Genomic DNA, 15,379 nt, shown 5'->3' on the forward strand with positions numbered 1-15,379 from the left:
CCATCATTGTATCTCAACTATGCCAATGAGTTAAAGATTTTATGTGAAATCAGAGGCACATTACAAAGGGATAGAAGAATCATCCTATTACCATCCATTTTTTAGGAGAACTTCCAATACAAGGAGATAAGGCTGATGCAATTGTGTTGTCACTGAACCTACCTGTCCATCTTTCTCAGTGACTTTTAAACTCAGAAGACAATTACTGGAAAATTTGTTTGGAACGAGGAGGTAGGATAGTTCTCAAAGAAATATCATTTGAAAAGGCAGCTAACTCGGAAAAATAAAGAGAAATCGTATCCTTTTTGAGGAAAAGGTAACCATGTTGCACTTGGAAGCAAGATATAAGGAAACAGTTAATAACAAAATACATGACAGCTGAGTGGTTTTGAAATACAGGAATAGTAGAAGCCATTAGGTCAATGAGATTAGCCCCTCGCATACTGGTCGTACAGATCCGGAAGAGTCCTCTGGAACATTCTTTATCTTCCTCCTGCCCACCACGAGTGACTCTGAAGACTCTGAGCATCCAACATCATGAAAGAAAGCATGAGAGAAAACAGTGAATGACAAAATCTTCTGTTTACAAAAATTAGACCAAAAAAAGGCCTTTCACTGGTCCTGCCACCATGAACAGTCTCTTCAGACCACAGGAGTGGCAGCAGGTTTCTGCTAGAAGGCTTCCACTCGTTAATGCTCCTAAGTGTAAGCACAGGATATTCCCAATGGAAGGAACACACATGCACTTAGCAGTCCTGCAGTCTTTCTGGGACGTTTCAGAAAGCCTCAAATCTGGCAGGATTTTTACTGCACTGTGCACCTGTAATAAAGCACCTCTTGATGAAGATCTGGTGTTACTGTCTCGCAGTGGGAGCAGCAGAATTCTCCACCAAGAGTAGAGCTACCAGAGATCAGGAAACTTGTAATAGACCGAGCAAATCCTAAAGAGCTGGATGTGAAAACATTCCTGCTTTAAAAAAATGTACAAAGAGGGTACTAGGGTAACCTGCCATAATCTAAAATTTAATACACTGTGTGAGCAGACATGGTGACCAAATATCGTTCCAGTGCAGTTAGTAATCTGTCTCTGATAAGCAGATTTTTTCACAAACAGCAGAATTCTCCCTGTCCTGTTATTAAATGTCTTTCCTAAGTTGGTCAAGTAGCACATGTAGGCCTTACTGATCTCCTTCCTCCTCTATGCTCTTTGGAAGATCATTTCTGAATATGAATGAATATAAATTAAGATAAATTATAATTCCCACTTTAAATGTAGTCACAACTTACTTAGACACACTTGATTTCAATCCCATATTTTTCAGTATAAATACTCCTACCCTGATACTTACAGACCTTGTCATAACCTTTCATCTCCACTTTCTTAAGTTACCCAAGGTAAGCAATTTCAGCATCTTTTCAGAAGCCAGGAAGTCCTACTCATACTGTAAGCCTTCACTTGCTCACTCAGTGGAGTTGACCAGAGCTGCACACAAGACTCTAAACAAGCCCTCATCAGTCCTCTGCACAAATTCTTTTCCTGCCTCTCCCAAAAATCATTTGCCTAATCTGCACTCAAATTACAGGTACTTTTCACATGTGCATGTCATATTGGTGACTCATTGTGTCCCAAAAACCTTCTTTTCAGCCTTAAATATATGAATTTATTATTAAAATTTGTTGAGTTCTATCACTCCAATACACAAATTCTTCTCCTCCTTCCTGTATGACCACTTGATTCTCCTCAGGATGAGAACCACTCAGTTTAGAACACCTTCAGATAAAATCAGTAGAGCCCCAGCTCTTGAACCAGATTCCTGACCCAAATAATGAATGGATCAGACAGGATCAGTCCCATGACCCATGCCTGCAGAACACTGTAAGTAATCCCAGTTAAAATCAGTAACTCCCTTTCTGCTGAAGTGATGTACCTTTAACCACCTCATGTCACCTTGCACTCTTTCTGATAGGTCACATCTTCTCCCAATTCCTGTCACTTAAATTCACTTAAAATTCAGCAAAGGACATCACATGAAATACTCTGTTGAAATCTAGACAAATAAAGTAAACTGTATTACCTTTGCCTTAAATGCCAGCTGTACTTTGTAAAGCAGGTATTAATTAACCTTATTTAATGAAACCTACATTAGATGTAGTTACATTTATCTAATTCCTCATTCAAATAATATTTTTTAAATTGTTCTTAGAGTTACATAATGTTGTGCTCAAGAAAATAAGCACGTAGCTACCCTAGTGACTTCTTTGTTTTAGGAAATAGGTAGTATGTTTTCTAATTGTCCTTATAAGTATCTGTAGTTATATTTGCTGTTATCTATATAATAGATAGTATTGATATATTCCATTGAAAGTTTAATAGAAAGCAAATGGTTTGGGACTTAGAGCAATACAGTAATCTTTTCAGCGCTGTAGCACTGAGATTTTAGGGAAATCCTGATCTCATCACAGAATGCAGTTTAAGCCTTGCTTCTGACACAGACACAGTACTTTCTGTTGTTTTACAACCATATTTATTTATCCCCCATTGATTCATACTGAGAAGATTGCTCACTGAAAATCCAACTGATTTTTATTTAGAAGTTAGACTCACCAATATATACTAGTATCATCTTTCCTGTACTAGCCAGGACTTCACTCCCCTTCCTCCTTCTTTCACCCATTTTCATTAAGCCCTTTGAGTTTTTGGGTTTTATCTAGATCACTGAGGTTTATGGCTATATGCCTTTTCTTCCTTTAATTTTTGTGCACAGGAAGGCTGCAGCACTACAGAATTTTAATACCCTGTCAGACCAGGACAATCCTATTTTTCTAAGAGTATCACCTATGAAGAGCTGAATAATTAAAGGCTAATTGATAGAAATACAGTTCACCCTATTAGAGACAGAAAATTCCTTCAGATATTAAACATCCATGAAAGCATGGGTCAGAGGGAGACATGCATGGTGTTGACTATGACTATGAAGCCTAAATATATGTAAATTCAGGAACCCTGAGTATGAAAAACAAAACCAAAATACATTTGCCTTTTTAATTCAGTCAAAGATGATTGAAAAAATAACTACATAATTTTATCATCAGCATAGACTGGTTTTCATTAAAATCTTGGAAGTAATAAAATGAATGAATAAAACCTATTCATCCTTCCCAGTGGTGCAGCAATACCCAAACAAATATTGTTTAAAATTTTTTAGGCCTCTGATAACGTGCAAAACAAGAACGTTGCTGATATCTTTCCATAGAAGGCTTTACAGATTACATAGACTCTCTAAAAACACATAAATAGAGAAGGACAAAAACATCTTTTACTGTCTCTTTTACAGTGCATACATCTCAGCAGACTTGTAGGGACTGAAAAACTGAAATTATGGTAAGTACAGGACTTTTACTACATGGATACATTAGCACTAAAACTGCTGTGGACAGGACTGTACAAATTTATTTCTAGCAGTTTTCAAATCTTTGAATCTGGCTTCCTTCTTTTGAGGGCAAGAGGAAATTATTTTTTTTTAAGGTCCTTCATCATCTGAACTGGTTTGTATATGATTAACTGATTTTGGCATTAAAAATTAAGGAAAACAACTTCTTTCAATGCCAATCTGCCAAAATAGCTTGTATACAAAGGAATTCTGCCATCACATGTCAATGTAACACTAACTGAGAAATGGGAAGGGTTTACAGCTTCTAATTAAATTTTTAAAAACCAATTCTACTCTCTTATTTTGACTCAGAAGGACTTTGCAACTAAAAAGATAAGGGAATTTATCTGTATATCTTCAGTATAGTAGGATGGGGAGCATGGTGTTGTGTATTTAGCAAATCTATGGAATTTGTTTCCTTAGAAAGTCAGTTTCTTTAAACTCTCTATATGTAGCTTTTTAGAAGTATTTTATTAATAAATCAAATTGATAATTTCAAGATTCATTATTTTAAGATAAATGTTAAAAAGTAAGAAATCTGCATTACTTTCCAGGCCATCTTTGCTCTTGGAAATAATTTAGAACTCCTGGAGTAGCTTGTATACATTTATTACGGAACCTAAGTCCAAACAATTATCCTCCCTGGACACAGTACTACTAAAGAGGCACTTACTTGAAGCTGTCAATTCTGTCTGAAAAGAAAAAATAAGGTGCCTTGTGATACTTAGAGGTGAAAAAGGTTGCCTATTGCAAGTGCCATTGCACAGTAATGTGAAAAAGATTGAATAAAGAATGTGGTTCTCACTTAATAATGCTTCACAAAGTTCTGACTGTTCTTCTTGAATCCTAAGGAAAGTGTTTATAAAAGGAGTAGTTTTTGGCTTTAAAATATAAACTAGGTATTTTTACTAAATTTATTTCTGTTGTTATATCACTGTGTAGAATCAAGTACTAAAGATCAAAATACTACATTTGTTTACACCAATAATTCAAGTCACTTGACTTATTCTAGATTTAGATATGGAGAAATAGGATCGGAATAAGGACTACCAAAGTAGCATCTTGCTGTTGTGTTGCCTGCTGATTTCAAGCTGCAGGGGATTCTTTAACTTGTTCTAGATGAGGTCAACTATTTCTAAAATCCTACATTAAAATTTGCACAGCAAGTGCACAGTTACTCTTCTGGCGTGATTCAAGTGTCTAGCTACTTTCACAAACAAGTTTGTTTAGAAACAATATGCATGTGGATATGTTGATCACTTCTGTTGTAAAATACAGCTTGAAAATATGCAAAATATTTACAGTTTTACTATTTTCATTAAATCTTTTTAAATTTCCAGGTTTTTTTTCCCTGAATCCAAATATGAATGACAATTCAAACTAATGCAAACCATGGATTTATTCCTTTAGTCTATTTTCTTGACAATGCTGTATAGAACTATGGGGAAGGAAGTGCTTTTATTTTTGCATCACAGGCAACCCAAAAGCTTCACCAGGGAAGAAAATTGCATATTTTCGTCTTTGTTTTGATGCTGCAAAGGTGGAAATTTATATTACAGTAATATGAGAAGAAAAAATTAGGAGGTGAAAAAAGCAAGTTAAGAAAATAAAGTGGAGTGAGGAGCACTCTAGAAAAGTTTGATTCGTGGCAATTTTACACCAGAAAACAAACTTGTGGGAAAGAAAATGTATTCTTACCAAAAAAAAATAGTTAACGGACTTTTTGAACATGAGATTGGGTATAATCTGGTTTTAGTGCATACAGGAAGAGATGTAGGGAAGAAAGTTAGGCCTACAGAATCCTGAGATCAAAATGAGGACCAAAACATAGAGTTCACTATTTCAGTTCTGACTATCACCACAGAGAAAAATCTTTCAGGGCTAAGAATGATAAATTGTTGAGAATATCACTATTTTTGTTAAACATGCACAGGTTTTCTGTTTGTCAACCTGAACTGGAGCATAAGACATAGAGAAACCCTGAGAGATTTTTTTTTTTCCTCTCTGATATTTATTCTACTTTCAAAAATACTGCAAAATAACATCTTCCCCAATTAAATGCAAAAATACTTTTTTTTACTACTGTTTAAGACAGTAGAGAAAAACACAGTAATGGTAAAGGCAGAGAAAGCAGCAGGGAGATTGCCTTCAATGCCCAAGGACAGCTCCGTTCTGTGTGTGCATAATGCCCTCTGCCGGCACAGAGGGACAAGCTGCACTCAGAGCCTCACAAATACCAGCATCCTAGTTATCCTCTGTCCTGCAGCCAGCTTCAGAGCCTCATCATATTGCTAAGGGAAACCACTGGCAAACCAGTCGTACTACTACACTCACCAGACTGTTCGCACTAAAATCAGGCAAGATTTCAGCCTATTTAAGAGACGTTGAATGAATTGCAACCTTCCCCCATCCCTGTACTTTGCAACTTAGGCAAAAAACACATTTGCAGACACCCCTAGAATGCAGAACAACAATACCCTTCATATGATCTTTATTTGTTAAAGTTTTTCATATTTGTGGGGAATAGGGGGTAGGGAGGAGGAGGGAAGGCTAACACAGGGAAAAAGGAAAATGTGTTAGGTATGTAAATTAAGCAAAGCAGATCTTATGCATAAACAAATGTAAATATGAAGCTGATACAGAACATATCATATGAAATTGTTAACATCTCCAGATAGCATAATACAAATAACACAAGGATATTTAAAGGTGCACTTTTAAATTTTTTGTTACAGGAGCAGTTTTTGTGTTTATCTCTTCTACAAACATTCATACTTGTTTTTATCACAGTTAAGAAAAAAAAACCTAAAAAATAATAAAAGTAGTTTTTCAGCAGAGTTCAGGACTCTTTACAAGAACATCTGCTTTCAGTCATATACCTCTATGTAGATGAAGTACACAGAAAATTAGGAATGGAAAAATTACACAGAAAGGTACAAAAAGAAAGCCACACCTATGTCCCAGCACGGAAATTCTGAAGAATGGTTTCTCTAACTTGCAATATCTTCAATGGAAGATATTGAAAAGTCATGAAAATTATTTATTACACATTTTAAAATGGGACATGCAATAAATTTGCCATATTCAATCCATAGTTATAGACAAAATGATTTAAAAATTTTAGGGAATTTACATTTTCATAGAACAAAATAGGGATCAGAGGATCTTGTGCATCTTGTATTTTCAGCTCAGGCTGGGTGTTTCTTTTACTTCTGCTGATGCATCTCTAACAGCTTTTCTTCCCATTAGTCACTTGTTTAGTTAAGTTTTAGAGAAGAGAAGAGTCACAACCTCTACAATACCATGATTCTTCTCTAAACCCCTGAGGGCATCTCCATTTTGATTCTGAAGGTGAGTCATAAGGAGACCTGTATTATGTGTTTGAGGAAGAAAAACTTTCAGAAATCATGTCTCCAGGCTCTCACTTACTTCCTTTCTAAAAAACCTCTCAAAACATCAATTTATTTATAACCATGATCCCCATATCTTAGTAATTTTTTAAGCTATTTTCAAAATCCTTTTTTCAATCCCTTTTATATCTTCAGGTATTTATTGCCCAGTGGTCCTGTTTCAATGATGTCTGTGGTCTTATCTTCTTCTGGATCTCAAGTCTTTAATTCATTTTTCCACACCTAATTTTCCAGGGATTATTTTCCTCATAACACATGACGTTTTTATCAATGTCTTTTCATCACCCCATAAGAGATGTCGTTCAGGCTCAAATTTATGCAATAGGTCTCAATAATGAACAGTATGGTCTTCCCCAAGCTGACCACTCCTGCATTTCTGCTTCCTGCTGCTCTTCACCCCATGACAGTCTGCAGCTGTCCTATGCTCCACAATAAAAATATTCTGTTCAACTGACAACCTACACAATAGCCCTTTGATGAATGCTCAGCAGACTCACCTTATCTTTCAATCCAGCCTGTATACAGCAAAAGGTTGACAATATGATCTTGCAAAAAAAAAACAAAAAAAAAAACAAAAAAAAAAACCAAAAAAAAACAAAAAAACAAACAAAAAAAAAAAAAAACTGATTTTATATTTCTCCATACAATTTCCCATCTGGAGCAAAAAGGCTGGTATATGCTGCCTCATTGGTCATGGCCTGTAACTTCTCTGAGGCAGCAGCAAAACTGAAAGAGACACTGCTTAATTTCCCCTTCTCATTCACACAAATAGTGTTAATAGCAGATTCAAGTGCCTGTAACAGTCCAAATAACAGACTTGGTAAGTAACTAAATTTGCACGATTAAAGTTAAGAAAGCAGCTATAGCTTCTCTACCTCTTAGGCAAGGCAGCAGGCATCAAGCAAACAAAACAGCAGCACCTCAATTCCCTGTGCTACAGGTGATCAGGGAACTAGGAGAAATGACAGACAAGCAGTTCAGAGAAGTAGGCAAAGCAGAGACTTTATTGCTGTTTTCAAAAGTGGAAGTGTGTCATACTCATCTCAGAGATGCACACAAACAGAGCAAGAGGCAATGGAGGAAAAAAAGGAATTGGAAACAATGCAAAAAAAAAAGATGCCAAAAATTCCAGTTAGCTTCCTTTTTCATTGGTTTGATTTTGTTGTTGTTGGGTCTCTAAGGGTTCGGGGTTTTTTCCTTTTATTTTTCTTTTAACGGTAATGGAAATCAAATGCTGGTACAATTTAGAGGGTCAGCAGATTTTCCACCCTTGCTCGCTCCCTGCCTAAGTGATGCTGGAAGGTCATGATTTGTAACAGGAGAGGCTCCTCCATCAGAGGTCACTGTTGTGCCAGCAGCCGGGAAAGCCTCCACGTTAAAACAGGCACGGTATTTGTACGGAGAAAGGGCTCCCTCCCGTGCATGGCTGAAAGGCGAGACCCATCCGACAGAAGGGCAGGTGTGTGATGGAAGAGGGGACACGCAAATCGCTTACCTCTCGTTTGCCAGGTAGCACGTTCCAAATACTGGATAAAAGGGGAAAAGTGAGTCTAGCAGAAGAGAGGAAAGTTTCGGGAAAAGATAGGAGAGTAAGATATGAAACAAGAAATATTATTTTAAAAAAAAAAACACTTAGTATGCCAGCAAGGCTTCAGAATATGGGGATCATGTACACTCTCTAAGCTGACTTTACCAAAAGGACCCTTACCAGACAGAAAATTGATCCTGGTTTTCTGCTGTGATTGCCAGAGGCACAGGTGAACACATTCTCACTTAAACTAACTTCTCCTTTCTTTTGTTTATGGATTGATATCACAGGCTAACCAGTTTAAAGCCAGAAGGCTTTGTGACCAGCTTGCCACTACCTGCTAAAGATAAGGGATCAGGGATAGTCAAAGTTTTTTGAAAGCCTGAAGGATAGGAACAAAGACAGGATGTCAGGCATGAAGTAAATACTAAGCAGAAGGACTTGTGAAATTTTTCTTGAAACATTATTCTTAAAGACTTATGGATTAAACTACATTTTCATTTTTAAACTTTATTGTCTTTGATTAAAACTATTTCTGAAGTTATTTTGTGTTTTGGAATGTTTATGATGTGGAAGCATTCTCTTTGTTGTTTTTATTTAGGTCACATCATTGTCTTTGTTTTTTAAACCTTCCTTTTCCTCCTTCTTTCTTTAGAATATAAAAGTAATTGCAATATGGCATACATAATAACTAAAAATTAAAATTTCAGCCCACAAAAGAAGACTCTACAAGTATTAGATGTAGTTCTAATAAACAAGACTAATTATCACAGAAGCACTTTGAAAGGATACAGAAGCAGAAAGGAGAATGATTCCTGGCAATTGAGAATTTAACTTGAGCCTTAACTTTCTGTTTCAGATGTATTCATATTTAGCCTCACTTGTGACAGCAAAGTTCTTTACAGCATATGAAGTACAGAAAGGTGTAAATCTGCATTCATTAAAACTCACTTTTTACTAAACTTTACTAGGCTTTGCTTGACAATTTAAATTGACCATGAAAATCTAAGAGATGGCATTTGTTTGGAGTTTTTTAAGTAAATATATTTCAAAAGCAAAAGCAAGCATGACCCCTTTAATATGAATTGGGGAACAACTAACAAAGTCTGATCTTCCACTTTTTAAAATGAAAACACTGAAGACCTGTTAACAAATCACCTGGCATCAGCAGAGACTAAACTGGTCTCTAGTGAAACATTTTATTCAAAGGTTTAAGTAGGATACCTTGAAAGGTAAATGCCCTTTATTACCCCCTTCCCAAAGAAAGCCTTAGATACCTGAGCTAAGTGATACCAGAAGAGGCACAGATGTCAGCTGCAAGGAAAATGTCACCATTTTGCAGGAGGCCAAACAGCTCAGAACAGGACCTTGCCTGCAGCTTGGATGCTTTTTTAGGAAATATGAGTTTCTCATTTGGTCCTCTGTGCTAAAGGCAGGTGAGACTTGATGAGCTGATGCGTGTTTAATATATGAGAGGGCAGGAAAGGAGGTTGCTAAATTTGTGTATGAAGGAGCAAGGTGTCCCTGTCTCCCTCCCGCAAGGTTAGACAGCTCCTGGTGAGGTATTTGCATGGTTTTTGTGCACACCTTTTTGCCTCTCAGGCGGAGGCAGGGACGGACATGCTGAAGAGGAAGAGAGGTCAGGGAGAGTTTTGCTAAAGCTGTCCCTGTTGCTTTCCCACTTCCTCCTGGTATCAGCAGCTGGGGGGGATGCTGAAGGGGAAGCCAGGCCAGCTGATAACCCCTGCCTAGCCATTCACATGAGGGTATAGAGGGTGGAAACTGAAGCAACTTCTTCCTCGAGAAAGTTTCCCTTCCTCTCCGACGCCCCAGCGTGTTCTTCCCGCAGCCAGGGCTCCCTCCCTTCTCCTCTGCCCGCGCCGCCTCCGCGCTCTCGGGCCTGCACCGGCTCCATCCAGCCCCGGGTCCCTCTGGGATAGCCTGGGCCCGGGCAGGGAGCCACGGAGCCGGGGCTCGGCGAGCGGAAGGTGCGGGAAGGCAGGGCACAGGCACAGCCATTCCTGAAGGGCACGGAGGAGGGGGGCTGAGGGAGAAAACATCACCAGGGCAGACCCTCCCCAGCTGCCAGACAGCCTTTCCCCACACAAACTGCTCGTGCGCAACTCCCAGTAGCCCTCCCCTGCTCCTCCATTGTCTCTCTTACCTCAAACTCTTCTGATTTCCTCTCATACACAGCTTCTAGCAACTTCCCAGCCAGCGAGTCTGCTTGCCTCGCAGTGTCTGGGCGGCTGGCTTGCCTCACCGAGATGGCCTCCAGGTCGTCCCCACATCCCCCTTGCCTCAGACTAGGAGTTGGTTGCTGCAAACTCAGCCATCACAGCTACACTCACATCACCTGCTCCTTAAATCGTCTAACCCAGCTACCCCTGGTGATTAGCGGTGGCCCTCAGGGAGGCAGAGCTGTGAGGGGCTAGCAGCAGTGGTGCGGTGGCACACTCTGAGCCCCCACAGACCCTGTGTCACGGCCCTGTGCCTGCATTCATCAGGGCTCTTCATGTCATTGTGAACTCTGCCTTCCAGGGGGGTTTCCCTGTGGAAGGTTTATCAAAGCCTGGTGTTCCCATTTGGTCTGTGTGAAGTGTGTTCCTGTTGTGGCACTACTTTCAGTTCCCCCTGAGCTCCTGCTGCTGAACCCCGGCAGACAACACAGTGAGCAGAACTCACACAGCCTGCAGGGCAAAGAGCTTCATTCAAAAACCGCCCAACCTGAGCACCTTGTGTGGGTGAGCTGGGCAGCCAAGGGGCAGAGAGCAGCCTGTGACATGGCCATGAGCACCGGGACTGAGCGCAGGGACAGGCATGGAAGGGGGTTCAGGGCAGTGCAGATTATTCCTCTGGTGAAGCATGAAAGCTAGTGCCTGAATATGAGCTTTGTACTGAAATAAAAATTGGTTGAGATCTGAGCACTCTTTAAGTCACAAAAACTAGAGACTTTTGGCTTTTTGCATGAAAGATTGTTTTGGGGTTTTTTTGTACAGCAAGTGCTTTGCATCAGCTTCAACTGTCCCCAGAAAGGACTCTGACTTAGTTCATACAACCCAGCAGAAAACCAGGATCTTAACACACATTTGATTGTGATGCCCTGGAGTGCACTGGGATTTCCATCTTTACAGAAACGTGTCCCTCACAAAGCATAGTCAGGGCAAGGACACGGCCAGTGTCCTTTGACTTCTTTCTTGAATTTGTCAATCTTGCCTGTCTCTATATAGAAATATATAAATAGTGGAAACAGGTTTCTGCACTCCCTGTTCAGGCAGGTATAAATATACTAATAATAAGCAATGATTGTAAGATTATAGACATTGAATAACAGCAATTTAGAAGAGCCATGGCACTGAGCTGAGGAGCTTCCAAGGAATCCTGCATGCCAGTAGTCTCCAAACAGCATCTGGAAAGCCAAATTGTTCCCAAAGCCATGACAATGCATGTATACTCAAGGAAATGCTGTTAATTTGCTCATGACCAAACTTCTGTCAGAAATACTAAAACTGCCTTCAAATGAGAATGCGATGGAAATGCAGCAGCATGTTTTTAAGGAAGTCTGTCTCTGTCTGCAGACACAAAGATAACACAGACTGACTCTACCAAAAATGTTAGTTCTCACAGTGCACTGCAGCAATTGCAGGCAGAAGCTCCTGCCAGTGTTCAGGAATATAAAGTTTATTCTGAAAATCAGGTAATTTCCAAAGTGATGCTGCAACAGGGTCACTGCCGTGGCAAGATGGCACTTCACCCCAGAATTCTGGCATTGGGGAGTGGCATAGCGTTGTGAAGCAGGACTGACTCTTTTCCTTGCTCTCTGATGAGGTTGATGTAGTCAAAATGTTACCCCAGAAATGGCATGAAACCAGGTAGCCTGAAACTTTCTGTACAAGTATGTATAAAAATTATTTATGAATATGTTATTTCTGCTCCTGTGCCAAGTCTGCCCCTATGTCATCAAAAACTGGGAAATAAATTCTCCAACCAACTTGTTGGTTAAGAAAAAAAACATTACTTTATTAGCAATACTGTATGCATGGGGAATTCTCCTTAAAACATACATGTTCAGTAACCTAACAGACCAGATTATATTCCTGAGACTAATGCACATTCATCGTATTTCCTGAATACATATATATATATTAATTTTTTCAATTTGGTTGTTTGGATATGATTGCAGATCTTCTGATGAAACTTTTCTCCTTGAGAGTGTCACGTCAAAATGAACTTCTCTTATCATTCTTAGCTCTGACACAAAATCCTTATTCTCAAAACTGAGATATCAGCTACTACATATTAATCACTGATAGAACTTAACAAGGAAGCATTAGCTAGCAGAAGACTTATTAGTCACAGATGCAGGGAGTTAACACAAATCCACATTAATCTCTGGTATTTGTACTAAGCACTGTATGGTACAAAACTTAGCATTAACCCTGAATACAGGGATCATACACCAATGCGCTAAAGTTAAAAGAATTTTCCAACATCTTCCTTCACTGCTGCATAGACTAGTTTATACAGAAATATAACCTGTTCAGTAACAGCTAGGAGGCAAAAGCCCTGTGAGAGAGAGGAGGAGGGGAAGGCAGGAAGCAAAGTTTCAGTGAAAAATGCTGCTTGTGTTGACTTTCTCTTCCTCAGTGCTGCACATATTTGCATGTGTTGTTTATTACAGAGAAACACTATTCTAACTTAGGAAGGTGATTTTCAAACTATTTTAATTATATCAATGCACCTGTCCAAAGGTGTTCTCCCACATACTACCCCAGGCCCCAGAGAGACCCCAGCCCTGTCTCCCTTTATACACACGTGCTTTAAAGATTAGCTGTCCCAGCCAATCATCTTTGCCTTTTTCTCTCCCACCCTCCCTCATGATTGTTATGCAGTCTCTTCTTATCTGGGATCATATAATACACTTACAGTTAGTGAAATGAAGCAGGTTAAAAACAATGTCAAAAGATAAAGTTGGGGGTTTTTTTGTATCATGTCCCTTTAGTTTACAGCAACTCAAACGGTAGTATTGACACAGTTGTGGAGGTAAAAAAATCCTATGATGTTCTTTGTGACCATTGAATTGGAAATCAAGAGGTGTTCAGATGGAAGTCCCTGACTTTTTAAACCATTTTGAAGCAAAGAACATGAGTAGATTAAAGGAAAATATCTTAGAAAGATGGACAAGCATTTACAGTAGAAACTCAAGCAATCACAGAATCATTAGGGCTGGAAGGGAACTTTGGATTCCAGTCCAGTCTTCCTGATGAAGTTACACAGGAGGATCCAATCCACATGTCCAGGTGGGTTTTGAATATATCCAGAGTGGGAGACTCCATGACTGCCCTGGGCAGGTGTTCTAGTGCTCTGCCACCCTCAGTTGAAAGAGAGTTTTAGTTGGATATGGCGCCATTTCCTGTCTCTGGGTACCACTGAAGAGACCCTGGCACCATCCTCTGAGCACCCACCTCTGAGATATTTTTATGCATTAATAAGATCCCCTCTTAATCTTTTCTTCTCCAGACTGAACACACCCAGCTCCCACAGTCTCTCCTCATAAGAGGGATTCTCCAGATCCTAAATCATCTTTGTGAATTTTGCTGAACCCTCTCCCATATCTCCTTTTCTTTCTTCTTATGAGTAGCCCAGAACAGACCACACCACTCCAGATGTGGCCTCATCAAAACCAAGTAGAGGGGGAGGATTACCTCTCTTGGTCTGCTGGCCACACTCTTCCTGAATGGCCAAGGTTCTGATTCTTTTTCTTCCCTTTCTTCTTTCCTCTATTTTTTTTTTACAAAATTAATTCCTAAGTAGTCACTTTTGCCAAAGTTATGTGGAAACATCTAAATAAATGCTCTGAAAAAAAAAATGTACTTAAGGTTGCAGTTATAACATTTTCACGTAGGAGCAGTGACACACCACTGGTGTGCTGGAATTTGGGTTTGGTCTATACAGAGAATGTAATGGCAATTGTATACAAGAGAAGGCATTATCATTATTACCATACTTGTCTTGCTTGAATATGATTTTGTTGCTGCTGCTATTGTTGTTTTTGTGAAAAGTGGAAAAGGCAAAATAACTTTACACGGCTTTTGGGTCCTGTTCCTTAAAATATTAATTTATTCAGATTCTTTCTTCACCTAAAAATAGCACACACAAACAACCTTCACAGAAAGAAGTGGAAAAAACCAGAGAGATTTCAGGAAGCTATTGCACCTGCAAATGTAAAATGAGGCACGTGGTGGATATTGCAGATGGGCAAGCTTCACAGAAATTTCACAGTGTAAATTTATTTTTGTTGTGTTTGTTGCAATTTATGCTCTCATCAGTATTCTGTCGGTTAGAGATATACTTATTGTGTGTATTGGATGAAAGAGAAGACAACAGGAACTGTCTAGCATTCAAAGCAGTGAAGATAAGGTACTTCTTTGATCATTGCATGATTTGTCTAGAGCTGATACTGTGAGCTAACCCTTGCAGTGGTGTTTACCCGCACAAAACTACTGTACTGCTACAGTTAGCATCTTAAAACCATCACAAAGGCTGATGAATACAGCAGCAGGGCACAAATTCTAATCTGCCATAATAAATAATAAATGCATAATCATCTGTGATGATTGTTTATTTTCACAAATAAATAGTATTTTGTAACTGAAATACAGTGTTTAGCTGAATTGATAACATGAAGAACGGCATTTCTCCTACTACAGAAAACTATTATGATATATTACAAAAAATCAGTTATCCTTGGCATGCAACAGTGTTTCTAGCTCCATCCAGCACCCTAATAAACTTCTGAAGTAGCTAAGCTACAAGTTTTTGAAAAATTCATCTAGAAATATCAAGCGCTATCAAGGCTTTACTTTAACATCGCAAAATACTTCAAAAAATACTGATAAAGTTGTGCAGAAGGAGAGTAGTAGACCATGCGGAAGATTCAGTTAACTTTTAATTAAGCTCAGACACACAATTTTTCTTCTGCAATCTTCTCCCCATGCACTGCTCCAGCA

General features: G+C 39.0%; 1 protein-coding gene across 3 annotated transcripts in view; it reads left to right on the forward strand.

Annotated features, from left to right (window-relative positions):
- The first annotated feature begins 3,300 nt into the window (after window positions 1-3,300).
- Window positions 3,301-15,379, forward strand: part of FYB1 (FYN binding protein 1) — a 56,522-nt gene continuing 44,443 nt past the window's right edge. The window contains exon 1 of one of the 3 annotated variants that reach the window (XM_056514092.1): window positions 3,301-3,382. In XM_056514092.1, coding sequence (XP_056370067.1) covers window positions 3,380-3,382 — 3 coding nt within the window. In that variant the 5' untranslated portion in view covers window positions 3,301-3,379. The remainder of the gene's footprint in view (window positions 3,383-15,379) is intronic. The other 2 variants (XM_056514093.1, XM_056514095.1) reach the window with 2 other exon arrangements.

Source organism: Oenanthe melanoleuca, chromosome Z (assembly GCF_029582105.1).
Source record: "Oenanthe melanoleuca isolate GR-GAL-2019-014 chromosome Z, OMel1.0, whole genome shotgun sequence".
Taxonomy (NCBI): Eukaryota; Metazoa; Chordata; class Aves; order Passeriformes; family Muscicapidae; genus Oenanthe; species Oenanthe melanoleuca.